At 44.0% G+C, this 27,909-nt stretch overlaps 1 protein-coding gene across 1 annotated transcript; it reads left to right on the top strand.

The window, feature by feature from the left end:
• On the top strand, nt 1–27,573 carry LOC115470252. The gene is made up of 6 exons (XM_030203264.1): nt 1–140; nt 5,341–5,420; nt 8,758–8,869; nt 12,700–12,812; nt 22,747–22,861; nt 27,337–27,573. The coding sequence occupies exons 1-6, from the start codon at nt 77–79 to the stop codon at nt 27,516–27,518; spliced, it is 666 nt and encodes a 221-aa protein (XP_030059124.1). The 5' UTR covers nt 1–76; the 3' UTR covers nt 27,519–27,573.
• Nucleotides 27,574–27,909: the final 336 nt, after the last annotated feature.

The following is a 27,909-nucleotide window of genomic DNA, read 5'->3' as shown; positions in this document are numbered from 1 at the left end:
TGATTTGTTTAAAGAGAGAGAGACACACACACACATACACATATACACACAGAAAGCCAGACAAAGCTGCTCAAAAATGCTGTATACTTTGAGAATAGTGTGGGGAGTCTTCTTGCTCTATGCAGCATATTTCCCAGCAGGTAGGTGTACTGTCTATATCTTACCTCATTATTTTTTTATTATTATTATTAGTAGTAGTAGTATTAAGCTACTAGGTGTACACGATACCGAGGAGCCGATGTATAAAGCTTACCATGGTTGCAATATTTGCTTTAGACTAGTTGGAGCTAGTCTAAAGCAAACATTATATAGCGTCTAATGTACAAAGGGGTTTTGCGTGGCTTTAACTGTGCGCTTTAGCAGCTACTGAGAATCCCATGCAAATATATTACAACAAGCTCATTAGTATTATAATGAGCATTCCGTGCGATGCACAGCAAGGAGTGCTTACCTTTTAAGTGCTAGATTTTACGGAAGGTCAGGAGCTGTCAGAGAGGAGCCCAATGCAGTTTCAATTTCTCTCCACAGCTAGGATCCATTGGCAGAGACAATTTTTCCTAAAATTCTCTAATCACCGCTTCTCTCTATAAGTACATCTATGCAGGAAGCTGATGCCACAAGCATATAGCGTCCTTTCCTTTTGTCACTCTCCCTCTCCTATTCACTTGCTACAGCCATTGCACTGCTGGGGTGCTGAATTCCCCGGTACTCACCCCTTCCTTGTATCGGGCTCCGGGCTCTGATCTAGGACAGAGGAAGCCAGAGAGGGCAGAGGAGGGTGCCTGGCCCAATGGGTGGTGAGGCTGGGGCTCTGCTGCTGCCTAGGCAGCTCCAAAACACACCAACCCCTCAACAAAAATAATAATAATGGTGAGGGCTCCCTGCAGCAGGCCGGGGGTGATCGAGAAGCAGAGGCTGAAGGGAGAAGGGAACTCATCCTGTTCTGCACATGTGCTAGGCACTATCAGGGGCTGATGCACAAAAGTTGCCATTAAATTTACGTGCATCTCATTTGCAAGCCTTAATCTTTGTGCATTGGTCGCTGTTAGCGAATCATTCACCCGCAGCTGCCATATTTAAGGGCGACCTTTGTGCATTGGCCCCCTAGTCCCCCTTTTTATAAGCTTACAATCTAACAAGAAACACAGACACAATACAAGTTAAAAACATTGGGATCAGCTGCAAGGAGTGGAGGCCAGAGAGAGTCCATCTATGGAAGCAGTCTGGGTGTGAGCTATGTCGTCCATATGTTATCATGGTACATGCACACACACCTCATAAAGCATCTCCACAGAAGAAGAAAATGCTCATTTATATTATTGTTTTCTTTCTGATCCTGCTAGAGTGGAAGATGCTATCCAAATCCTTTTTATTGTACCAGTGGCGTACCAAAGGGGGGGGGGGGCGGTGGGGGCGGTCCGCCCCGGGTGCACGCCGCTGGGGGGGGGGGGTGCCGCGCACCTGTCGGCTCTTCATTTTCATGCTCCCTTTGCCCTGGAACAGGTTACTTCCTGTTCTGGGGCAGAGGGAGCATGAAAACGAAGAGCCAGCAGGCACGCGGCACCCCCCCCCCCAGCGGCGTGCACCCGGGGGGAGGTTCTTTTGCCGGGGGGGGGGGGGCGCTGCACCCGGGGTGTGGGGCGCATCGGCTATCCGCCCCGGGTGTCAACCCCCCTAGGAACGCTACTGTATTGTGCTAATATTAGAGTAGTAAAATGCTGCCATAGTTTAGTAAAGTCTGCAGCTAAAAGCTACATTCCAATCGTTCTTTTATGGATTAGCTTAAAAGGTACAACAAAACCATAGAACCCAGTGTGCAATCATAAATCTTCAGACCTTTTATTTGGCAGTTTGACCCCTAGAGGGAGGAATGCAAGACTACTGCTAGGGGATCAGAGGCCCCATTTTGAACCTGGATGCCAGTGGGGCAGAAACATATTAGAATGACTTGAATGAGGAACAAGGATTGATGCATTGTACATGTAAACTAGAAGTATATATTCACTGACAGCTGCTAGCTGGTATGGAATTCTGCTTGGAGGCCTAGTGGTCAGTGCAACACAAGTGTAAAGTACATATGGTTCTCACAGTATTATAATACTGCAGGAGCTGCCATGGTTATAGTCAGTCATTCAAGAGCACCCCACAAGAACATACAGCATAGCAGTCACAGCTTTAGCTACACAGTACACTGTATGTGACAAATGCCTTATTACTTTCTGTAATTCTCATTCTTCTGTACAAGCCACATATATCTTTGGCCCTTGTGCTAAAGAATGGCGACAGTGTGGCCTACAGCATTTGAAATTTCCAGCACCACAGAAAGCACCAATGAACAGAAACATCACCAAACGGTTCTGCATTCTATTAAGGTGTTAAATGTTTAGTCTAAGTGTCCTGAAATTGTGTTTTACTGTTTTCCTAGGAGTTGTGGAGGGGCATAATCGAACGGGGGCGCCCATCTATAAGGGCGTCCATCTCTAATGATGGACCCGTAAAGCGGCGTACCCGACCATATTTTCGAAACAAGATGGGCGGCTATCTTTCATTTCAATAATACAGATGGGGCCAGCCAAGTCTGAACATTTGGGCCACCCTTAGATAAGGCCGACATTGGTTTTCACCGATAATGGAAACTAATGGCGGTCATCTCAAAACCGGCCAAATCCAAGCCATTTGGTCATGAGAGGAGCCAGCATTTGTAGTGCACTGGTCCCCCTCACATGCCAGGACATCAACCGGGCACCCTAGGGGGTACTGCAGTGGACTTCAGAAATTGCTCCCAGGTGCATAGCTCCCTTACCTTGTGTGCTGAGCCCCCCAAAACCCACTCCCCACAACTGTACACCACTACCATAACCCTTAAAGGGTAACGGGGGGCACATATATGTGGGTACAGTGGGTTTCGGGTGGGTTTTGGAGGACTCCCATTTACCACCACAAGTGTAACAGGTAGGGTGGGATGGGTCTGGGTCTGCCTGCCTGAAGTGCACTGCAGTACCCACTAAAAACTGCTCCAGGGACCTGCATACTGCTGTGATAGAGCTGGGTATGGCATTTGAGGTTGGCATAAAGGCTGGCAAAAAAATGTTGTTTAATTTTTTTTTGGGTGGGAGGGGGTTGGTGACCACTGGGGGAGTAAGGGGAGGTGATCCCCAATTCCCTCCGGTGGTCATGTGGTCAGTTCGGGCACCTTTTCAAGGCTTGGTCGTGAACAAAAAGGGACCAAGTCGGCCAAATGCTCGTCAGGGCCGGCCTTCTTTTTTCCATCTCTTAACCACGCCCCCATCCAGCTTTCGGTACACTGCTGACACACCCCCTTGAACTTTGGCCGGCCCTGCGACGGAAAGCAGTTGAAGCCGGCCAAAATTGGCTTTCGATTATACCGATTTGGCCGACCTTAGGAGAAGGCCGGCCATCTCCCGATTTGTGTTGGAAGATAGCCACCCTTCTCCTTCGAAAATAAGCAGGATAGTCACCTGTGTTTGCTGTTTGCAAATCTTCCTTTGGCTAAGATATACAAGATGGTTGTACTGTCATCAGAGGTCCAATGGCATTGGAAACTGTCTTATTCTTCAACAAAAGTTGGACCATATGTAGAAAGTGACTGTGTGCAGTGTAGCACATAGAAGAAACCTCTGTGACATTATGACTTGGGAGATCCAAGCTTTCTAGTAACGTAAACCTAACATAAAATACTTTCAGATGGAAATAAAAGGGAAAAGAAAAAAGAAACTAATAATGACTAATGAGGTCATGTTCCTTGGGCTGACTGCTGGGAATGATTTTGGTTCAGTCTTTTCTTTTATTGTTTTCGCATTTTTCCCAGGAATGTTTTTACTGCCATTTTATGTTTTTCATTTTATGTCTTTCATGGCTACTATCCCTGTTCTTTAAGGGTGTTGCCCTTCCCTCTCTTACCCTGCTCCTTTTTTTCCTGAGGCCTAACATCCTTATTTCTTATTGCTCTTCCTCTGTACTAGATTGTGGTTTATTCTACATAAGCCAGAACAGGTAACTGAACACAAAGAGTCCCACGGAAAATAACAAATATCCACAAAGTGGGAAATGTGGGAAGGCTAAACAAACCAGAGGTTCAACAAATAAAATTTATTACATAAAAACAAATATCAAGATGACATGGCACAATGTTTCGGCATTCAAGATGCCTGCCTCAGGAGTCTGATGCATGGTAAAAGTGATAATGCCACTAGATAAGAATGGTGAGATGGTCTTTAAAAAGACCATGCATATATGGCTAATGCACTACGGAAAAAAGGCTGGCAGTTCACTCCTAGAGCTGCGGTAGAGGAGGAATGTGGGTTCGGCTGCTTCAGCCTTTTTAAAAGTCATATATTATATTTTTTCCATCATGCTATCATCACTCTGATTTTCCCTTTTTGGTGTTGTGAATGGGTTTCTCTCTTTATTTTTCATTTTAATTAACCCCCCCCAACCCCCCCCCCCCAGTACATTTCAATGTAGAATTCTTTGAAGAAAGGATATGGAAGAGTGAGACATCCATTCTGACGTTACATCCCTACCCTATCCATAAGATCATATCAGGAGAATCCCCTATCTATATGAACAACTTGATAGACCTTCCAATTAGAAACAGATCAATGTCATCACGAACATATCTCAATTTACACCTTCCAAACTGCAAAGGTATCAAATACAAAACCTACTATGCATCCAGTTTCTCCTTTTTGAGTAGTCAACTTTGGAATGCTCTACCAAGACCCATCAGAGCAATTAACAACTATTTACCATTCAGGAAAATGTTAAAGTCCCATTTTTTCAAACAAGCTTACCCTAATGGACCAACTTAATTCTAATACCAGCCCACCTACAATACTCCTGCTATGACGACGACACTGACACCAATTATACCACCGACCTACTCAAATCCCCTTATACCCTATCTCCAGTCTTTTCTTTAACATCCTTTTTACCTCATCCCTCCCTATCTCCTTCCCTTTTTACCTATCCTATCCTTGTCTACTTTCCCTATCCCAATTTATATATTTTTGGGCACTGCTGCCAATGTGTCTTCACAGTTTATATTACTCCTCTTACATGTCCTTAGTAATGCTTTTTACTATCTAAGCAGATATGCTTATCACAGTTTATAATGTTCTTCTTACATGTTTCTTCTGTAATGCTTTTTACTATGTAAGCCGCACTGAACCTGCTGTATATGGGAAAGCGCGGGGTACAAATGTAATAAATAAATAAATACCCTCAACTCTCGTTCTTCAAGACCCTAAAAAGACACTACAATTTTATTATCCAGATAGTATAATATGAACATAATCTTTTCTATGTTTTTTTTTCTAGTTATGGCACATAAAGTTGCTGAGGGTAATACAATCTGCAGTAATATTACTATCCTCTATGAAATAGCTGATGCAATGGAGGTAAAATTATTGGTTTGTTTATGGATTGCTGCCATGAGATATATTACGCCTTGAAAAGTATCCAAAGACTGCTCTGTTGATGCAGTGTTGTCTGCCCAATCTATACCAGACTGTGATGTCCAAGGACAATATAATCCATGTCCTGAGAAAATAAGCTTACGGGTCAATGTTCAACCGGTGGCAGCCAGCATTTTTTTAAACCCTGACTGTTGCCATCTAAAATAGGCCCAGGTATTCAATGCTGGCCCATGTCCTGCAGTGAACCCCAGAGGTGATATGGGTATGGGTGATATTTAGTGCTGTACCCACATACCAAAATGGGCAAAGGTAGAATTGCTATTGATGCGGTCCAATTTGTCTAGTTAGGTATGTGACCACTGGCAATGAATATTACCAGTAGCTGCATAGCATCTGGGACCACCTTGACCCTGTCCTGGCACTGCCTAGACTGTGCTATGGAGGTCAGAGCCAATATTCAGCAGCACTGTTCAGTTAAGTGCTGCTGAATATTGGTGACCAACACGCTCTGCACTCAAACCACGCCAAACATCTAACCCCTTTGGTTTTCTTTTCTCTTACTTTAAGTAAAACGGACCAAACATCCGGGTGAAAAAGTTTATTTGGGTCACTTAAATTAGCATACTTAGGCCTCATTTACTAAGCTGCGGTAAGCACTAACTCAGGCTTACTTCAGGTTAACAACCAGTACCAAGGGGCGTGCTCAGGTATCCTGTGGTACTTTGAGGATCTTTGTATGCTTTCCACGCCCATGCTGGGGTGTGTCTGGGAACAGAGAGCAGGCGTGTTCTGTACTAATTGGTTAATGCAGCTACATTGCCGCACTCTAACCGATTAGCACAGGATTAACACGTGAGCCCTTATCACCTAGAAAATAGGCATTGATAAAGTGCATATGCTCTTATGGCCATGCGCTAATGTGGAAATTAGCGTGTGGCCATTAATAAGGAGAATGGAAAATGGGGCCATTTACTGCTGCGCTAAAAGTGGCCTCAGCACCTGGGAAAGTCCCACACTGGGGATAGCGTTGGTCACTTTTTAGCACAGCTTAGTAAAAGTGCCCCTTACTGTTCTAACCAACAAGTGAGAAAGTGGCTACGTAACTATAAAAACCAGAATTATATTTGGGTTCAGCCATAGCTCAGTGGTTATTTCATTGTCTACCCTAATGGCAATACCTATGTCCTTGGGGCCCTTTTACTAAGCTGCACAAGTAAATGGAATTAGCATGCCCCTTTTGCAGGTCTTTCCTGCACGCTAAGCCCATTTCTAGAGTGGCTGTAAAATAGCCTTTTTGTATAATTGTTGAATTTCTGGCCATGTGCTAACGTCAGCATTAGTGTGTGGATAACAGCTATTATCCATACATCCGTGAGGTGTTTGGATTGTCTCCTCCTTTTGTTCTTTTCCAGCATTAGTGTGTGGCCTTTAGAAAAAATTAGGAGGCGGTAAGGGCTCCCGTGTTAACTGTGTTATTCAGTTACCGTGCGCTATTGTCAACGTGCTAGCTGAATAGTGTATCCACACCTATTCTCTGTCCCTGCCATGCCCCATCCAAAAAAATGAAAAAATTATTAGTGTGCAGTTAGCAACCTGCGTTAGGCCATTTTTCTGCATTAGATCCCTTAACAGAAAATTACAAAAAATTCAGCAATGTGTGGAAACAGGGAAACTACCACAAATCCCTTAACACAGTTGAGCAGTACCCTGTTTTCACACATTAACAGCATGTTAAGGGCTTAACACCACTTACTAAACAGGCCCCTAACCCCCGGATTCTATATAGTGCGCCTAGTGTTCCATGCCAAAATCCAAGCAGATTCTATAATAGTGCGCGTAACTTGAGTGGCTTAACAAGCCAATCAGCATTGTTAGCAGCACTTAACAAGTAATAATGAGCATTAATTGACAATAATTAGAATTTACTTGCTCAAATCGCTAAGCATATTCTGTAATGCGTACAGGCAAAAAGGGGCATGGTTATAGGCGGGGAAATGGGCACTTCATGGCCATTCTAATATTTATGTGGGTAGTTATAGAAAATGGCTCAGTTCACCAAACTCTACACGCTAGGATTTACGCCATGCTTTCACTGGTGTAAATGGACACGCACAGTTTTAGGCGCTGGGATATCAACTAAGCGAATTCTATATACCGCACCTAAATCTAGGCGCCGCTTATGGAATACGCTTAGGTGGAAATGTTTTCCATGTGGATATTTTAGGCGCCATATAAAGAATCTCCCCCTAAGTGACTTGCTAATGGTTACAAGAAGTGTCATGGATTTAGTTTCCCTGGATTTTACCCAGTGCTCTAACCACTAAGCCACTCCAACACTAGCACATCTTCGCTTTCATTCTTTATGCTGGGTTTTTGTTAAATTAAGGAAACAAATTAGGATCTGCTGGTCGGTCGTCAGCAACAGTCTCTACTGGTATTTCCCTATATCTAATTTTATTTTATCATTATGCTTGCTCTCCTATTAAATATTGCAATTCCTTTCCTTTTTTTTAATTGATTTTGGACTGTACACCGCTTTGATTTTTACTGGAAAGGCGGTATAATCAATACCAAATCAACATAAATAAAATTGGATAGCGAGTTTAAATGTACTACATCATGACAAAGTTGTTTGACAATGGAAAGGTTAAGGGGCCCTTTTACAAAGCTACAGTAAGCACTAATGAGTGCTTACCGCAGCAAAAAATAGCATGCCGCAGAGTGCGCTGAGACATCCCATAGTAATTTTGCTATGTGCATGCACTAAAATTTTTTTTTAATTTTTTGGTGCAGGGGCATGTATGGGGGTAGAGAGTGGGTGTGTTCTGTGTTAATCAGTTAGCGCAGATACATTGTTGCACATTAACTGATTACAAAGATTTAGCACGTGAGTCCCTACTGCCTACAAAATAGGTGGTGGTAGGGGGCTCACATGCTAATGGTCACACGTCAATGTGAACATTAGTGCATAGCCATTATTGAAAAATTCAGAAAATCGGCCATTTTACTCCAGTGGTAAAAATGGATTTAGCGCACGGGAATGACCCGTGTAAGGGTGTGCTAAGGCCACTTTTTACCGCTGTTTGATAAAAGGGCCCCTCAGACTCTAAAATAAATTGTCTAAGGAAGAATTCAAGAGGTTAGATACTTTCATGGTATGCTCAAGAAATCCAGTGAAGAACTTTGAGTGTTGGTAGGAGATTGTATGAGGTCATATGTGTTGCGAAGAAAGTGGAGCTTGATGAACGTAGGTTTTCTTGTAAATCCTTACTAGACAATTTTACCATTTTAAAATCTTTGCTTTTTTGACCTTATACAGTGTTTGCTGCACTCATTTGAACCAGTAGCTAGTCTTGAGAGATCTCAAGTAAATTTTCTTGTGTGGAAATATCAACAAATACTTGATACTTTTAAGAAAGCTCAAGAAAAAGGTAAGAATGTTTCCCAATTACAGTTTTAGGTGCACATTTTAGAAGCTCTACTCGTATTTTAGATGTGCATAAACCAGCATTTAGATGTTTATATTGCCTAAATGTATGTCCTGATTTTACAAAGCTGGGATATACATGTCTACAAGTGAAAATAAATGTCCATTGGCAAGGGTACTTGGTCTGGGTGTATTGTGTGCGAGAATAGAGCAGGCCTAAAAAAATAAATGTGTATTAATCTGCCTTTGCAATGTCTGAAGGTAAGCTCACATATCCTTGTTCCTCTAATTTCTGTTTCTACTACCCTGTTGCCTCAGCAAACCTCCCTTGAGATTGGTCTCCTCAATACTTGTTCTCTCAGACCCAAATCCCATCTTTTCTTTATCTTGCACAAGCTTGATTTGCTCTGCCTTACTGAAACCTGGCTTACTGACTCAGATACCTTTTTCATAGAGTCCTGTCCCCCTACTTACCGCTTAGCCTTTACTAATAAAATACAAAAAACAGGAGGTGATATATATCCCCCTTTCAGACAACCCTACTCCAATCCTATTCCTCCTCTTTGCTTGATGGCATCACCTTCCGTCTCCACTGTCGTCAACCGATTCTTATTCTCCTCATTTATCTTCCAGCTCCACACAATTTTCCAGGCCCTCTACGATGTAGTTGTTCCCTTTCTAATAGACCCCTCATCCCAGCCCATGGCCAGCATTAGGGGATGGCAAACAGGGAAATTTCCATGGGCCCCCATACCACATGGGACCCCAGACCTGCCTCAAGTTAAAGGAGACATAGGCTGAAGGTCAGCTTTTGGCCCCCTCCCCGGTTTCTGCCTCAAAGCCACTGGTATTGTTTCTTTTAACTCTAATACTTAACGTCCTATTTTTGTACTCTCATTTTTATACAAGCTTACTGATAAAATTGTGGCCGCTCAACTCACTTCTTTTCTCGATAAAACAAATTGTCTTCACCCCTGCCAAATGGATTTTCGAGAGCATTTTTCCACAGACACACTTTACTAGCCCTCATTGACTTCATTCACCTTATCCTCGATGGTGGTAGGGAATTCCTCCTCATCTCCTTAGAACTAAGTGCAGCATTTGACCTGGTAGACAACGATATTCTTCTTCATCACTTAGAGGAGATAAGTATTGTAGGCATACCCCTTCTTTGGGATTTTTTTTTTGGATCTTGCCAGGTACTTGTGACCTGGATTGGCCACTGTTGGAAACAGGATGCTGGACTTGATGGACCTTTGGTCTTTCCCAGTATGGCAATACTTATGTACTTGGTTCAAATCCTACCTCCAGGATAGAACAATCAAAGTGCTTTAGTCTGGCATTTACTGCTCCTCACACACTCTTAAATGTGGTACTCTTGAAGGATCTGTGCTAGGTCCTATTTTGTTCAATATTTTTCTTTTCCCTCTTGCTCTTTTTCTACAGACCTTGAATACAACCTTCTTCATTTATGCAGATGATGTACAACTCCTTTCTCCACTTCAATCTACTGATTTCCCAACCATTTCTGATAGTTCTCATAAATTATCCTTGACTGCTAACTGGTTCTCCAATCACTGTCTTGGGCCCTTGTTTACTAAGCCGGGCTGTGTCGGCACTGCTGCACAGCAGCCGCTAGCACGGCTTAGTAAACAGGGGGGTTAAGCTGAATCCCTCTAAAATGGTTTCTGTTTTTTTTCTCTGAATGAGTCATCATGTCTTACCTATGCCCTCTTCATCTCTGGTGTAGCCATCTCAATTAAAGATGAGGCTAAAATCCTCAGTGTTGTCACTCCTTTTGTGTGGTGTTCCTCAAGGGTCTATTCTGTCACCATTACTTTTTAATTTAGTCTTAGCTCTGCTTGAGATGCTAAACCAAAGTCCTAACATCTAATATGCGGATGACATATTAATTTTGTACCATACTTACCCACTTAATCCAGATCTTTCCCTCTTCAATGCTGCCTTGATGCCATTGCTCAATGTTTAGCCAACACGAGTTAGTACTGAACTGTGAGAAAACTGTTGCCTTTTGGCTTTTGGGCCTTCTAGATGTTGTAGTAGTTTGTTGAGATGTTCATCACTATAGGTAAGGGCCATGGCTTTTGGGCCACCATTCTTTTCCAGCTGCACCCCTTTCTCAGTTTGGCTTTGTTATATGTCCTAGTGGACTCCCATCTTTCCTTTGTTCCTCAGATCTCCGCCATATGTAAAACTGGCTTCAGTTGCGTTCATTCATTTTTCAGTCACAGTGCTTTCCAGTCACTTTTGTTAGTCCAACTTATGACCTGACTTGATTACTATAATATCATTTATTCTGGGGTACTCAAATCCTCTATTCTTCATTGATATTTGTCCCTGTGCATCCTTGGAATCTTTTTGTATTTCTCCCTCCCCTTTCCAAATCCAATTTATGACTGCTTGTAAACCACTTAGTTAATTGTTTTATTTGTGGTATATTAAATAAATCTGAACTGTGAACTATTCCCTATTTCAGAATGGAAATGCACATCAATATTCAGACAGATCAATGCTGGGTTTCACGCTTGTTCCCCACGGACGTGCGGTGCGCTGCGGGAGAGAGGTGGCCCCCTTCTGCCTGCGCTCCAGTCCCGAGGCATGCGGCTCTCCTCGCCGGAGTGCTGGGCTTGATGGACCTTTGGTCTTTTCCCAGCGTGGCAGTGCTTATGTGCTTATGAGATATCTAGGTTTAAGAAAAGCACTCATATCGACCAGCGCTCCACTGGAGGGATTAGCAGAGGTTTCCTCCTTAATCCACCAGTGGTTGATGTCCCTCTCCCCAAAATGTAAAACTGGCAGGGGATATTGGACTCTGCAACAACTTCAGGAAAAATAAACATGTATGTTTCCAAAATGGCTGAAATAATATTTATGTTCTGTCACATAAACGTGTACGTTGGTATTTCAAAACACAGAAGTTTATGTGCTGGCACATAAATGCTTATGTTGTTGTGCTGACTGCGTTGATATTTTTATGTTCAAGCATTGGGGCCGACTCTGTGGGTGCTGTGGGTGCTTGAGCACCCTCAATATTATTAAAGTTCCTTGTATGTGGCCAGGGAGGGATTATTTTCATTGGGTTTAGCATCCCCAATAATTTTGAAAAGTTGGCGCCTATGCGTTCAAGGGTCTAAAATGAAAGCTCATGTTGTATGCAGGTGACACAAAAATGTCAATTCCTCTATTGGCTAGGACTTTCATAAAGAAAAACTGTTCTGTGCTCCTCCCAATCCCCCCATGCACTCTCCCATCTTCCCATAAGGCTACACCCCAAACACAACCCCCCACAATGCTAGACTCCACTCCCCCCACCACCATTAAGAATAGGCCCCCTTGCTCAGACCGAAGGTCCATCTAGCCTTGTATCCTGTTTCCAATCCAAGTCACAACTACTTGGCAAGATCCCCATAAGTAGAGTAAGAGTGAAGGAGTAGCCTGGGAATGAGGTTTGATTCCCACTGCAGTTCCTTGTGACTCTAGGCAAATCACTTAACCCTCCATTGCCCTAGGTACAAAATAAGTACCTGTATATAACATGCAAACCGCTTTGATTGTAAGCACAGAAAGCTGGTATATCAAGTCCCATCCCCTTTCCCTAGATAGAATCCATTCTGTTTACCCCAGGGATTAGCAATGGGTTTCCCCAAGTCTACCTTAATGGTTTATGGACTTTTCCCTCCAGGACCTTGTCTAAGCCTTTTTTAAACTCAGTTAAATTACAAGAATATCAGAGCTTACTATGGGTTGAGTGAAAATCTTTTTACACCAATTTGTTTTACATGTACTGTGTTATCATGTTTCTGTACTTTAAAGCTTGGAATGATTTCACTCCAAAGAACTGTCCTACTCCATTGGCTCCCAGCAATGGTGGCTTGGTGTGTGTCACCATTGCAAATGTTCGCTACTGTAAACCAATGTGCAATCAGGTAAGTGATAAAAAGTCAGCTGGGAAAATCATGTGATGAATTCTTGATGCACACCTTTGTGCCGAAACACAGTTGTGTTGAGTCCTGTGTTATAACAGTACGATTATGAATAAATTGATGTGACTTTTACATCTCAGACTCTGCTTTTTTGTTGGACCTCATTCTTTTTATTGCTGTTACTCAATACTTACGACATTTTTCTTTAACTGCTTGCTTTGGAGCCTTCATTTGCTCATGGGCTGAGGTATTATCAATGAGAGAACAGTTTAAGCAAAGCTTGGCAATAAGCAATTGCTTTGACCCTGGCTTTGATTCTCACACACCTGGACTATTGCAGTAGCATTTTGATCGGGTTTTCTAAGAAGTTCATTTTTTGCCTACAGTTGATTCAGTGGTAGCTTGGGTAGATACAGCTTCCAAATATAGTAGAGAAAGTATGGCACACATTTGAAAACAGTTGCATGGGCTCCCAATTAGTTATCAAATCTGTTCACTTTTTAAGTTGATACAGGGGAAGGTTATCTTAAAAGCTGCCTGTATCCCTGGTTATGTGCATCAATATTCCCCAAGCTTTTTCTTATGGTTTCTTTGTTAAAAGAAACTTGTCCTCCGTGTGACTGAGCTTTTACATGCATTGGCTCAAAATCTGGACTAAGCTTGCTAAAGTCATCTATATACCCACTGTTAATTAGTCTTATGGAAATTGACAAAGGCTTTGGCATTGAATTTCCAGGTTTCCAGAGCTAGCTACCACATAGCTGGTTAAGGTGGTCTTTTACAAAGGCACACTAGCGTTTTTAGCACATGCTAATGATTAGATGCCCATAGGAATACATGGGCATCTCAAGCGTTTAGTGGACACTTATTTTTAGCATGCGCTAAAAACACTAGCGCACCTTTTTAAAAGGAGTCCTAAATGTGATATTCAGCAGTTAACCGGCTTTGGGGCATCGAATAAAGATAGTATTGACTTTTATATGGTCCTGTTTATGTGGTAACCTTTGCTGGTTAAGTGCTGAACAGTGGCGTAGATACGTGGGGCCTGGGGGGGCCTGGGCCCCTGTAGATTTGGCCCTGGACCCCCTGCCGACGACCCTCTCGATCCCCCCGCCTGCCGCCGACCCTCCCCTGCCACCGCCGTCGCCGCCTACCTTTGCTGATGAGGGACCCCAATCCCCACCAGCCGAGGTCCTCTTGCTTCCCGCGCAGGGCTTCTTCGTTCTGTTTCTGACATCCTGTACGTTGTGGGTGCAGGACATCAGACTCACAGAAACAGAACAAAGCCTTGCAGATTAAGGCTTCATGCAGGACATCAGAAACAGAACGAAGAAGCCCTGCACGGGAAGCAAGAGGACATCGGCTGGCGGGGATTGGGATCCCTTGCCAGCAAAGGTAGGCGACAGCGGCGGGGGAGGGTCAGCGGTGGGAGGGGGGATTGAGAGGGTCATCAAAGTTGGTGGCAGCAGTGGCGGGGGCGGCGGGGAGGGTCGGCAATGGCGGTGGGGGGGGGGCTAAAATGTGTCCCCTCACCTCGGGCTCTGGAGCCCCCTCCCGCCGAAGTCTGGTTACTCGCCTGGTGCTGAATATCGGCAGTTAATTTACCAAGTGTTGACTCTGCCCCCCCCCCCCCCGGAATGCCCCCAAAATAGCCAGTTTGACTTTAAGCGTTAACCGGTCATTTTTAGCAGCTCTAACTGGTTAATTATTGCTGAAAATGACCAGTTAGCCCTGAACTGGTGATTTAACCAGCCAGGAGCTGTTTCTGGCTGGTTAGATCGTTTTGAATATTGTCCCCATTATTTATGCCAGAGTTGCTGCTAGTTAGGTTATAAAGCAGGGAATTAGGGAGGGGGCTGAGTGCAAGACTAAAGATTCAACTAGGATGCTTAATATTCTTGCACCATTCCTTTTTGGCAGAGACAAGAATAGAGTTCCTAACTGGCTCTAGATTTAGAGGAAAACTTCCTGGTTTTACTCCATTGTATGCAGGGTAATTGTAGTTTCAAGCTTTCTATTGCATTACCTGACTGATGGCGTTTCACAGGAGCTTCTGCAATTTCGTCTGTGGGGAGTTATATATTGACTTAAGAATTTGTTTTTATTGAGCTCCCTACCTGTGTATTTTAATACTGAATTTGGAACCCTGAGGGAGGCATTGTTTACGCCGAAACATGGCCCCTGTCGGGTCTGATCTTAATAAAGGACTCCTGTTATCTCAGTCTTGAAGGCCCAGCCATGACTTTAATGTGCAGTTTTCCATGCAGATCCCCCCTTCCTCCCTCTACCACATCCTCTGCCTTTTCATTTTATTTTAATTGCAATATTTACAATGAAATTCTTTGGGGCTGATATTCAGACCGCAGGAGGGAGCCTAGCTAACTCCTGTTGTCAGCGGAGAACCAGGAATTCAGTGCTGGGGTTGTACCAGATGAACGGCATTGAATTTCCATTTTTTTTTGGCTACTGAAAACGTGTAAGCCGATATTCATCGTCTGACTGGCTAAGTTATAACAGCCAAGGATAGATGACTTGCTATTTATGGGGGTCTATCTGGCTGCTAAACTTAGCCAGTCAGCCAATGAATATTGGTGCTAACCGGCTATGTCACGCATTATAGCCGATAACCAGTCTAGCCACTAAGCGGTAATATTCTGACAAGATAGCCAGTTATCTCACGCTGAATATTAGCACTTAGCCAGCTTAAGGCTATTTAACCAGCCAGGAGCCATTCCTGGCCGTTAAATAGTTTTATATTTCAACATTTTTATTGATGACAAAAGAAGAAAAAAAAACATCTACAATATTCATACACAGAGGTTGAAATAGGAAAAGATATACAATAAGGACCAAATGATACATTTCGTCATCAAACTTTTAACAATTTAACCCCACCCTGCCCCTCTATCTTATGTTCAACAATTTTTTTTTTTATGGATGATATAATAAAAATGACCGTCAACCGTTTCAATATATATCAATTGAGAAACAAAACAAATAGAATACCAACAGGGCGAAAATCGCATCATCAAAATAGTAAACATTTTTCCCCCCCCTTCCTCTCCAACTCCGCCCCCCACCCCCCCCACCCCCCCAGATTATATGTCACACCATTGATGTACTTTTAAGCGTATTGCAAACAACTAAAACTCATCCTCCCCCTCTATTGCTGTAACCATCCTCATTCAAAAGAAGCGTAGAGAGCCTGGACTCTTATAGCTCCCCACCCTTTTATGGTTCAACAGTTTTATCTTAATAATCCAACATTTACATTGCAGACTGCCAATTCCCTTTGAACCTCTTTAGGTAACATGTCATCACCACACAATAGAACTGTTCACCGTTATCCTCCATAGTTTGTAATCAATCCCCCCCCTCCCCCCCAACAACCCTGCTATACCCATCAGACTATTACTTGTCTACTCCCCCCCTCGCCCTCCATCCCCCTTCCCCCTATATATAGGAAAAAACCCCATATCGATAAATCTAACCAATAAGGAAAATCCCCCCTCCCCCCCCTCTAAGGAGATACCCAAACTTTTGATCTATATCTGAAATGGATGACTTCCTATCAACTTATAACTTAAAGCGAATTGATCACCAAACTCCTCCCCTTAGGAGATAAGCTTTGGATATATGGCCCCCAAATGTCCAGAAACTGCCTCCTCCGCTTAGGGGAACAGCCCACCCCCCTCCTTTCAAATAGCATGAATTCATGCAATCTGTTCCGCCAGTGCCAGAAATCCGGGGAGGACTCCTCCATCCATTGACTCATTATAATCCGCTTACCAATCAGACAGGCCTTGCGAATCAGTTGTCGGGCCGCACCACCCTGTAACAAGAAAAGCTCATGCTTATCTAGCAAGATCCCCATCGGGGAACACATGACTCTCGATCCCAAAAGAGTGCCCAAATACCGAACGATGGAGTCCCAAAAATGCCTCACCTTATAGCACCCCCACAAATAATGAAAAAACGACCCCGGAGCCCTTCCACACTTCCCACAGAGAGGAGTGGACACCCCTCCCATCCTGAACACTTGAGACTTTGTTAGGTAGGCCCTGTGTAGAATACGATACTGGCATTCTCTAAGTTCTGCATTGCCCGTCAAACCTGGAATCCTAGCAGTCAAAGCATTGAAATCCAAAGCCAAATGCAGCCTAGCCAAATCGTCCGCCCAACGCTGTTGAATTTGCCCTCGGATCTTGGGCACCATATATCTTCCCAATGCCCTATGCAGCCCAGAGATTGAAAGACGTTCCCCCTGTATTGAATGAAAGAACTGCCGCAGAAAATGACAATGCCGAGAACCTAAAGCCCCCCTGTCCAATGAATCAACATAATGCTTCAGTTGGGCGTGAGCAAAGATACCTCCCATATCATACCTGAGCCCCAATGCCCCCAGATTCAACATTACCCCCTGCCTATCTAACACATGTTCTAACCTAGTGATACCTTGTCGCGCCCATTTCTGAAAAATCACATTCTCCAAACCTGGTTGGAACAACAAGTTGCCCCGAATAGGAAGAATATCCGAAATCCATCTACTCAAGCCAAACAGCTTCATCATATCTTTCCAAAGACTTCGCAGAGGGGTCAATAATATACTATTCCGTAACTCCACCGGAATCATCCTGCTGGGAGCTTGTAGTAAAAAATGAAAATTACACGGTGTATAATACTGGCTTTCCAATCGTCTCCATATGTAATCATCTCGCGCCAAAAACCAGTCCCCAATGTAACGCATGAGACAAGCCCAATTATAACGCCGCAAATCCGGCAGGCCCAAACCTCCCTCACCCCAGGACCCCTGCAGTAAACTCAACGGCAACTTTGCCTTCTTTCCCCCCCAGCAAAAACGTCTGATCACCTTACCCAGCTGGTTGAGGTCTCTGGCTCGTAGATAAATGGGCAACAAATGCAGCAGATATAGCCATCTGGGGAACTCCACCATTCTGAACAACTGGATCCGCCCAGAAAGCGACAAAGGCAAAGACATCCAAGCTTGCAACCTCTCCGATGTGGCCTTCAACAAACCGGAGACATTCAGATGGTACAACTCGGAAACCCTCATCGACAAACGTATACCCAAATATTTAAAGGATCCCTGCGCCCAACGAAGAGGAAACTCCCCACCCCACTCCCGCCGTATCTCCTCCGCTGAAGACAACGCCAATGATTTGGAATAATTAAGACGAAACCCAGCGAAGTCTCCAAATTCTCAAAAAAGTTCTAAGAGGGCAGGTAGAGAAGTGCTCGGCTCCGTAAGATGCACCAGCAGGTCATCCGCAAAGGCAGAAAGAAGAAATTCCGTTCGCCCAACTGGTACTCCCTGTATCTCTGGATGCTGTAGGATTTCCCGAATGAGAGGATCCAAAGAAAGAACAAACAAAAGAGGAGACAAGGGACAACCCTGTCTAGTCCCTCTATGGATCCTAAAAGACTCTGAGCGTTCCCCATTTACCCACACATACGCCCGCGGTTCCGAATACAAGACCTCAACAGCATCCAGAAAAAAACCCCCAAAGCCGTAATGTCTCAACACCGTAAACATGTAGGACCAGTTCACCCGGTCGAACGCCTTCTCCGCATCAAAGCTAACTAAGAGCGATGGAAGGCGTCCCCGGGCCACAACTTCTAAAGATGTCAAGATAGATCGAACATTCTTCACTGCTGTCCTTCCCTTCACAAAACCCACCTGGGACTCATCAACCAATGACGGGAGGACCCCCGCCAATCTGTTGGCCAGAACTTTAGCATATAACTTCGCATCAACGTTAATAAGAGAAATGGGCCTGTAAGATTCCGGTTCCACCTCATTTTTCCCCTCCTTAGGGAGCACAACTATTTGAGCCTCCTGAAAAGTACCCGGGAGCGTGCGCTTAGCCACCATCGAGTTAAACAAGGACAACAACGGCATTTTGACCTTATCAAAAAACTGTTTGTAAAACTCTACCCTGTAACCATCTGGTCCAGGGGCCTTATAAGTAGCACACTGCTGCAGAGCCAATATTAACTCCCCCTCCGTAAATGACCCATTCAGGCGGCCACGTTGACTGTCAGAAAGCCGAGGTAAGTCCAGGTTCTCCAAATACATATCACTGTCCATCACAGCATCCTGATCCACTGCATATAGTGCTTTGTAAAACTGTCCAAAAACATCAGCAATTTCTCCATCTACCCTCGTCATCCTCCCGTCTTTTGCCTTCACCTGCAACACGCGGTTAACGCCCCCCTTTTTATGAAGCATCCTAGCCAACAATCGCCCGGCCTTGTTCCCATATTGAAACAGACGATATTTATAATAGAATTGGGTCTTAACCGCCCTTTGATGCAGCAATTCGTTTAACTCTTTCTGCGCTCCCAACAATGCCCCCCTGCATTCAGAAGTAGGTGAGCGCCCATAGGCTCTCCGCAGCCTCTGAACCAAGGCCCCCAAATGAACAATCTCCCCATCCCTCAACTTCCGAGCCCTCGCCGAATAAGAGATAATGTCCCCTCGTAACACCACCTTTGCTGTTTCCCAAAAAAGGGCCGGCTGATCTACATGCTCCCCATTATGATATACATAGTCTTCCCATCTATCCATCAGATAAGCATGAAATCTCGAATCCTGCACCAGCTCCAAAGGGTATTTCCATGTCCGATTACACCGAGCCCGCGGTTTGTCCATCAGGGTCAACCACACCAAAGCATGGTCCGAGACCGCGTATGGTCCAATCTCCGCTTTCTGCACCTGGGATAATAGAGAGCGAGAGACAAACAAATAGTCGATACGGGATTGAGAGCCATGTGCTCGAGAAAGATGAGTAAAGTCTCTCTCAGATGGGTGCAGCACCCTCCAAACATCTACCAGCTCCAAAGCCTTACATAAGGAGGATAGTGCCCTACAGCCTCCCCCCGAACTCTGGCCACCTGAATTGGAACGATCCATTAAGGGATCAATCACTAAGTTATAGTCCCCCCCTAATATCAGCTCCCCCCCCCGCACGCGGAGCCAGTCTCTTAATCAAGGCTTGAAAGAACTTGCCACTGAACACATTGGGGGCATATACATTACAGAACACCAAATGGCGACCAGCTATCTCCACATCGGCCAAGACCCACCTGCCCTCCGGATCAGCCTGGGTCAAGTTGAGCCGAAGTGGGATACCCTTCCTGAATAGGATCATCACCCCTGCCTTCCTCCCCACTGCAGGAGCCTCCACCAAAGAACCAACCCAACCTCTTTTAAACTTAGCATGTTCTCCGGAGGACAGGTGCGTTTCCTGCAGAAAAGCTACATCCGCCCTCTGCCGCTGCAGCGCTTGTAACACCTTAGTGCGCTTAATAGGGGAGGAAACCCCCCCTACATTCCACGAGATTATTCTAAGTGATCCCAATAACCCAGTAGTCATGTATTCTCATAACAAAACTAACTCCACTCAAAAACAAAGGAGGGTGCCCCCCAGCCCATGGACACCTCCCCCACAGCCATCCATTCCAAAAACTTCTTCTCCATACTATCTCCAGATATCTCCTCAGCCCTCCTTCCCCACCCTTCCCTCCCATCCCAACCCCTACATCATCCTCCATAGCTCCTAAAAGAGCCGGACCACGCGAGCTCCCCCCTCACCCATCTCATCTACAGTTCCATAATCACGCATGCCCCCTTTATACATCAAAGTTGTTATCTCCCGCACCCACTCACTCCCCCCAGACATTATAAGATATCCATCCAAGCCTCATATATATAGCCCCTTCCTCTAGTACCCAGGGGCCCTTCCCATCATATAATTATAATACAGTGTCCCTTACAGATCCTCACTCAACTATAACAAAAAATTGAACTGCATTCACTCACCACCTTCTCAAACAAATCACACCAACTGCATTATATATTTGTGATACCTATCCCCACAGCTCCAAAAAAAAAAAAATTCACTACAGCGTGCTCACTAGTACTCCTCACCATCTCACCAAGTATGTACCAGTCCAGTCCCTTCATATGTCCATTCCACTCTCACTGGCTGTCAACTCCAGTCTCTTCATGCTGGCCCTTCAGCAGGTAGGTCTTGTTGAATAAACTTCATCGCTTCCTCCGCCACAGTAAAGAACTGCTGGGACCCCCGGTACCAAATTTTCAGTCGTGCGGGGTAGAGTAAAGCAAATTGTATTTTTCTGGAAAACAAAAGCTGGCACACTTCGCAAAACGCTTTTCGCTGCAATGACACTGCCGTGGAAAAATCCTGAAAGCAGCGCACCACTGAATTTTCGTACTTGAGCTGTCCCAATTTCCTGAGTGCTTGTAAGATATCCTGTTTGTGTGCAAAGTTCAGCACCTTAAAAATCACAACTCTGGGACGCGAATCATCCTTTCGCACAGGCCCTAACCTGTGGGCCCGCTCCACTCTTAACGGGCCTGTTGTCAACTTGAGCTGAAGTGCTGTGGGGAGCCAGGATTCGAGGAAAGATCGCAAATCAGCCTCTCTAATAGCTTCCGGCAGCCCCACCATTCTGATGTTACTCCTCCGCGCCCGATTTTCAAGGTCCTCCAATTTTGCCTCAAGTCGCTCCACCTTCTGTTTCAGGGCTTTACTCGACGTCTCCTGCTGTTGCACCGAATCTTCTACATCCGATAGCCTTTGTTTATATTGGGTAAACTCCGTCTGGATACCGCCCAGCTTGTCGTCGATCCCTTTCAGCTGATCCGCGATCCTTTGCAGTTTAAGGTCTATGGAGACCTCCAGCATGGCCGACACTTCTGCCGCTACCTCCGCGGCCCACGCGGAGCTCACTGTCGGCGGACTCCCGCTCTCCGTCTCCGCCATCTTGTTTTCGAGCAGCCGACTTCGCGCCCCTTCTTTCTTTCCAGATTTGGCTGCCATTCTCCACTCCTGCACCCTATCCGCGTCTACCAACAGCTGCCGCTACACTTCCCCTGCTCAGCAATATTCTCCGATTTAGTGGGAGTAGCGCGATGAAGGTTAGAAAGCTCAATTAACTGCAGGTAAGGAGGGAGCTCTGCACAGCGACTGCCACTCTCTAGCCGTGCATCACGTGGTCTCCTGGCCGTTAAATAGTTTTAATATTGGCTGGCTTATGAATAGATGGGACAGAGATACTGCTCCATCTGTAGGGCTCGCAATCTGTGTGGTACGCTTCAGCCTAAAGGTTACTCAGAGTATTCTGGATCATATGTTAAAATGATCCTAAGTTGAATGTATTTTAAATTAATTTTACAATTTTTTTCCCTATTTAGTAAAGACTTACATTATTTGCTGTTTTATAATATTCTACCACAACATTACTGTATTTGTTCATACAGGAATTGGTGAACGCCTTTACAGTACCACATTGAGCCTACAAATAGGTGGGAAAATGTGGGATACAAATGTAACAAATAAAAAAATAAAATAAAAAAATAAATAAAATATACGCAGATACAGTAGTGTACCTTTTGTTAAAAAGATTGGGATCAAGATCATACTGGCTGAATCCAGCCTTCCTTGACTCCCCTATTGCCCAGCCTAGTCCTTCCCCTGCAGCCCAACCTGGCTCAGTTCTCGTCTGCTTTTCTTATTACCAGCGCCTCTCTTTCCCAGATCAGATTTATGAACCCCGAGATGCTTTGTGAGATTACTCTACAGAGCACCCCATTTTTTAAACAGATGATCTGAGCTGTGAAACCACTCTGGAAGGAGAGGAGTGCAGGTAAGAAAAATAAGGATGAGAACAGCCTGGATGTACATCTGTGTCCCAGATAATGGGAGTTTTCAGAGAAAGGGATGTTCTATTGTACAGATATTTGATAAAATGTCACATCACATATTAATATAAGAGAGCAGTAAAGTCTGTCAAGAGAAATAAAAACAGAAGAATGTATTTAAAATGTGAAATTTCCATATTTTATGATTGATTTGAGTTGATCTTAATTTAAGTGTTTGTCTTGTACAAGGATTATGACTTTGCTTTCTTGAGAAGAAGTAGATTGTATGAAGAATGTGGACAGCATACTGGTTACTCCTGGACAACTCAGCTGGTTGGGGGAAGCAGGCTCGCTGATTGCATAGGTGAGCTTTACTGTTAGAAGTAGAAAGGACAATTCTATAAATGGGCACTACATATCCATGCCCCTTGCACTTGTAAATGCATGGAATACTAGCACTTGTGCATAGAAGTGCACACTTATCTACACACGTGCCAGCATGGTGCCTAGAGGCTATTCTGTAACGTGGTTACTCTTGAATTCTATATATGGTGTCCAGATTTGCACACTCAAATTTGTGTGTGTGCTCAAGATGTGCGTGCAAATGAATTGAATAACAAACTCTGAAACATCAATAATCGGGTGCTGACAACCAATTATTGATTTTAATTGGCATCCATTAAAATTTGCATGAGCATCTGGCTTCATGTTGTTCTATAATGCTGGGCACCTACATCATCCCATAGTGGATACCTGAAGGGGGCATGGCCATGGGAGAGATGTGGGTGTGTCAGGTAGTGTTCCAAATAGTTCCACGTGTAGTTATAGAATGCTGGGTAAGCACACCTAACTTGGACGTCAGCATTTGCACCAGATTTCAGCAGGCATTAGTCTACCACTCAGAGTTGGGTGCGGGAATCAGTGATAATTATAGGGCACATGTATCCTTTATAGAATAGCGCTTAGCCCCCAGTTTTTCCGGTGCTCGTTTTTGAGAATTTATATGTAAATTGTGTGTAAAAGCAAGGAGGGCATACACATGGGCAGATCATGGGAGGGGCTCCTACTTACACATATAACTTTCAGAGTACTGTATGCAGTGGCGGCCCTACCATTAAGCCACCTGATGCAGAGGCCTCAGGTGGCACGTTCCAGGAGCAGCACTCTCCCCTTCCCTCCTCAACCCTTTACCTTATGTTTCTTTTCTCCAAAAGGCAGCGGCACCGGCCTCTTCGCCTACTGCGATCCACCTCTTGATGTAACTTCCTTTTTCCTCAGAGGTGGGACACAGTAGCGAAGAGGCTATTGCCAGTAATACTGTGGCAGGACAGCCTATGGAAATCACTGCCACTGCCATCTTTTGGGAAAAAAATAAGGTAAACACAGAGAAGAGGGTTGAGGAGGGAAGGGAGAGAAGCTAGACCGAGCGCGAGAGTGGGGGCCTTGGGCAGCAGCTTGCCTTGGGCTGCCCCTGACTGTGAGGTACACATGTCCTTGCCACATTTTTCTGTTACTCCAGGTCTGTGGCTAGTGTTACTCCAGGTGTGTAAATATAAAGTGCGTCTGTAGTGGGTTACACTAATATTGTATAATGAAATCTGGACACCCAGATTCTGTTACAGAATAGGCTTTCACCATGCAACATTGGGGCACCTAAATGGAGGTGCAGACTACTAGAATTACCCTCATAGGGGTAGGTTTAGTAAATGTCACCAAAAGATAGGCACCGAGATACACGGTGCTAAGAGCGAATTCTATACTAGTTTCTCATGGAACTGCCATTGTAGAATACTAGCTTAAGTCTGCATTCTCGCACCTAACTTTAGGCATGAGTATTTATACTCGCCAAAAGTACTGGCATTTAGGAGTATACTCCCGGATTCTATATAGCGCACCTAGAGATCCGTGCCGAAATTAGCATAGATTCAATAACAATTTAAAAAGCTAAGCAAGCTAATGAGCACTGATAACAGCACTTAACAAGCAATAATGAACCCTAATTGGCACTGATTAGAATTTAGGTGCTCAGCTTGCTGAGCATATTCTGTAATGATGTGTGCTGAACTTCTAACATGCGCAGACCAAAAGGGGCATGGTTATGGGTGAGGAAATGGGCATTTTGTGGGCATTCCAAAATTTAGGTGCCTACTTATAGAATATGGCCCAGTGCACCTAAATCTACGCACCAAGATTTATGCCATGTTTTCATTGGTGTAAATGGATGCATATTGATTTAGGCGCTGAAATATCAAGTAAGTGTATTGTATAATTGACGCCCACATTCTAGCACAGATTATAGAATACGCTTAGTTGGTGCTGATTTAGGCGCTGATTTTTAGGCACCATTCATAGATTCTGGCCCATAGGGGAGAATTCTATATATAGCACCAAAAAAAATGCTGTTCTATAAGCCAGGCTTAACGTTAGACGCGGTTTATAGAATAGTGCTTATGCTGAGGAATCGTGCCTAACTTTAGGGCAGCCATTTTAACCAACTGAAACGTGGTGCAAATGTACACACTTACATTAGGCGTGTATTCACCCTCATTCTACAACAATGTGCATAAATATTGGGAACGACCCCATTCCACCCATGACCCTCCCATTTCTGCGCTCCATTTAGGCATGTAAATGCCAATTAAATCCAATTAGTGCCAATAATTGGTTGTTAAGCCAATTATTGGTGCTAATTAGCTTGTTCTTCATTTAAATTGCAAGCGCAAATTGGGTACGCGCCCAAATTTGCATGTGTAATTTTTAGCAACTTCTATAGAATTAGGGGGATAATGCAAGTATTCTATAGAGCTGCACCTAAGTGCCCTTCCCATGGCCATGCTCCCTTAGGAGATGCATGCTATAGAAATTAGGTGCACTATTTATAAAATAGGGGTGTAGATCAGTTACTCATGTAACTCCTACTTAGTGCCAATTAGTGCTTAAGACCAATCATTGATAGTTATTGTCAATTAAGATCCAATTGAGCCCAATTAATATATGCACACAAGGGACCCTATTCTGTAACTGCATGCCTATCTTTGGGATAGCGCATTAGGAAAAGACCATTATTCTTGTATTGAGAGTTCTGGTATAGGTTGTGCTCCAGCAAACTTCACATTCTCAGAGGCAAAGTATTTCAAGGCGGCAGGCATTTATGGACCTTCATGCTTATACTGCCTATATGCCCCTCCCCCCAAAAGAGTGCCATGTTAAGCAGCCAAAAATAACATTTGTTAAATCTTGTAAGGTAATTGATTAGTGTCAATACATTACTTTTATAAGGCTAACTACTGTGTAAGGCTGTAGGTATGTTTTCTTTGTTAAACCTCTTTAACATTATGGATATAACTTGCAGCACTGGCTCAAGCACTGTGGCTCCCTGAGCCAACTTTTGCATTGATGCCCCCCCCCCCCAATTTGATATCTCTCCCTCTATTACCTTCCCTCCCCCTGCCTGTTACCTGGTATTTCCCCTTCTCTCTCAAGTCCCCCCCCCCCCCCCCCCCTTCTGCCAGATTAGGTGAGGCAGTAGCTCAGGGCACTGATGAAAAAAGTTGACAAAATCCCAGTATGGCATCTATTCCTTTAGGAGTTTGAAGGTAGATCAATGGGATTTTAGTGTCCTTTATGACCGGCGCCCTGGACCAGTGCCTCACCTGGTCCATAGGTTGAGCTGGTCCTGATAACTTGCTTTGAGCTGCTATTCCAAATGTTTTTCCTCAATGACAATGACCTATAGCTGGCATTTACAGCATGCTGTCATTAACGCTATATAAGAGGTGTTAACTTGTGTTAATGGCCAGTTTCTTTTTAACACAGCTTAGTAGAAAAGTCCCATGGATAGTACACAGATTTAGTTGTGTATTTGCAGGAGTTACAATATATGGGTAAGGTATCTGCATACAGTATCTTTATAAGAATATTGAGTGAGATATCCATATATCTTGCTGCCATGGAACACATATGGATTTAAAAATATAGATAATATTCATATAATCTTTATCCCTGTATTTCTGCAGTGAGATGCATGGATAAATTTATCTGCATAGTGGCTGAATCCCACAGCTATATGGATAAACATACTGGCATGTCTTGCCCCAGAAAAACCCAGGCCCCTCCTGAAGATATACATATATAAATCAATATTTAGGCAGATTCACTTATGTAGTCAGGACCTAATGCTTCCTACATTAGGGGCCCTTTTACAAAGGCGTGCTGAAAAATGGTCTACAGTAGCATAGACGCGTGTTTTGGGCGCACACAGAGTCATTTTTCAGCGCACCTGTAAAAAATGCCTTTAAAAAAGACTTTTGAAGAAAATGGACGTGTGTCAAAATGAAAATTGCTGCGCGTCCATTTAGGGTCTGAGACCTTACTGCCAGCCATTGACCCCTCGGTAAAGTCTCACATGGTAACCAGGCGGTAATGAACTACACGCGTCAAATGCCACTTGGTGTGTGTCTGATATGCATGTCCGAAAATATTTTTTGGACACGTGTATCAGACACGTGTCAAAAATGAAATTACCGCAAGAGCCATGTGGTAGTCGGGCTGTAACTCCATTTTGGCATGCGTTGGGCGTGCATAGACGCTTAACCGGCTTAGTAAAAGGGCCCCTTAGTGCTTTTCTATACTGACCAGTTTATTTTTCCATAAACTCTTTTCTCTGTTGCTTTCTTTTAATGATGAAAAAATATGAATTTTCAAAGGATAATGTCATAAGAGATGTAAAAGAAGAATTGTGAATTCATTGACTGCCAGGTTGCATGTACAATACAGGCACATTCGTTTGTTTCAAGTTGGCACCATACTGAACTTTTTTAACATTTCTTTTTATTTCAGCTTCATCAGTTGCTGTCAGTGGACAGAAATCAGCTTATTTTCACCCTAATATGAATTGCCAGCAAACCATGGCAAACGCTACTGCGGAAAAGGAGCACATAAGAATTTTTCTTCAGGAACTTGCAAAGAAGGACATAGCAGAGCAGCATGAGGCAAATTATGATTATATAATCTGTGGCTAGGCTACCAGAGCTGTTCTCAGATTAATAAAAAATAAAGGAGAAATTTGTCACAGTGTATTGATGTTTTTAATAATCTGCAGCTTGAAGACATTGCCAAAATGTGTCCAACACCATAGTATGCATTAGTTCATACACATGTAGCTCTCAGGGTATTCTTCCCAAAAGATATATATGAACAGAACTCCAAACCAAATTAAGGCAGAGCACAAGGTCCCAGAAGCATTGGTTTTCCATACATTATCTTCTGATTTTCAAAATGACCTCTCCCCCCTAGGGATTTTGGAAAAATGAAGAGTTATTTTACCAGAATAAACTGTTGGGGAGATAGGATGTTACTGAAAGCTGGAATTCACTGTCAGCATAGGAGAGCAAAAGCTACAAACTGAAAAAT

Source organism: Microcaecilia unicolor, chromosome 5 (genome assembly GCF_901765095.1).
Source record: "Microcaecilia unicolor chromosome 5, aMicUni1.1, whole genome shotgun sequence".
In the NCBI taxonomy this organism is placed as follows: Eukaryota; Metazoa; Chordata; class Amphibia; order Gymnophiona; family Siphonopidae; genus Microcaecilia; species Microcaecilia unicolor.
Note: the sequence above shows the minus strand (reverse complement) of the source record. Positions and strands in the feature narration are given on the sequence as shown.

Coding starts and splice junctions, on each gene's coding strand:
- LOC115470252 (XM_030203264.1), top strand. CDS start 77: ATGCTGTATACTTTGAGAATAGTGTGGGGAGTCTTCTTGCTCTATGCA. Junction 12,813..22,746: donor GTAAACCAATGTGCAATCAG/GTAAGTGATAAA, acceptor GTCTTGTACAAG/GATTATGACTTTGCTTTCTT. Junction 22,862..27,336: donor CAGGCTCGCTGATTGCATAG/GTGAGCTTTACT, acceptor TTTTTATTTCAG/CTTCATCAGTTGCTGTCAGT.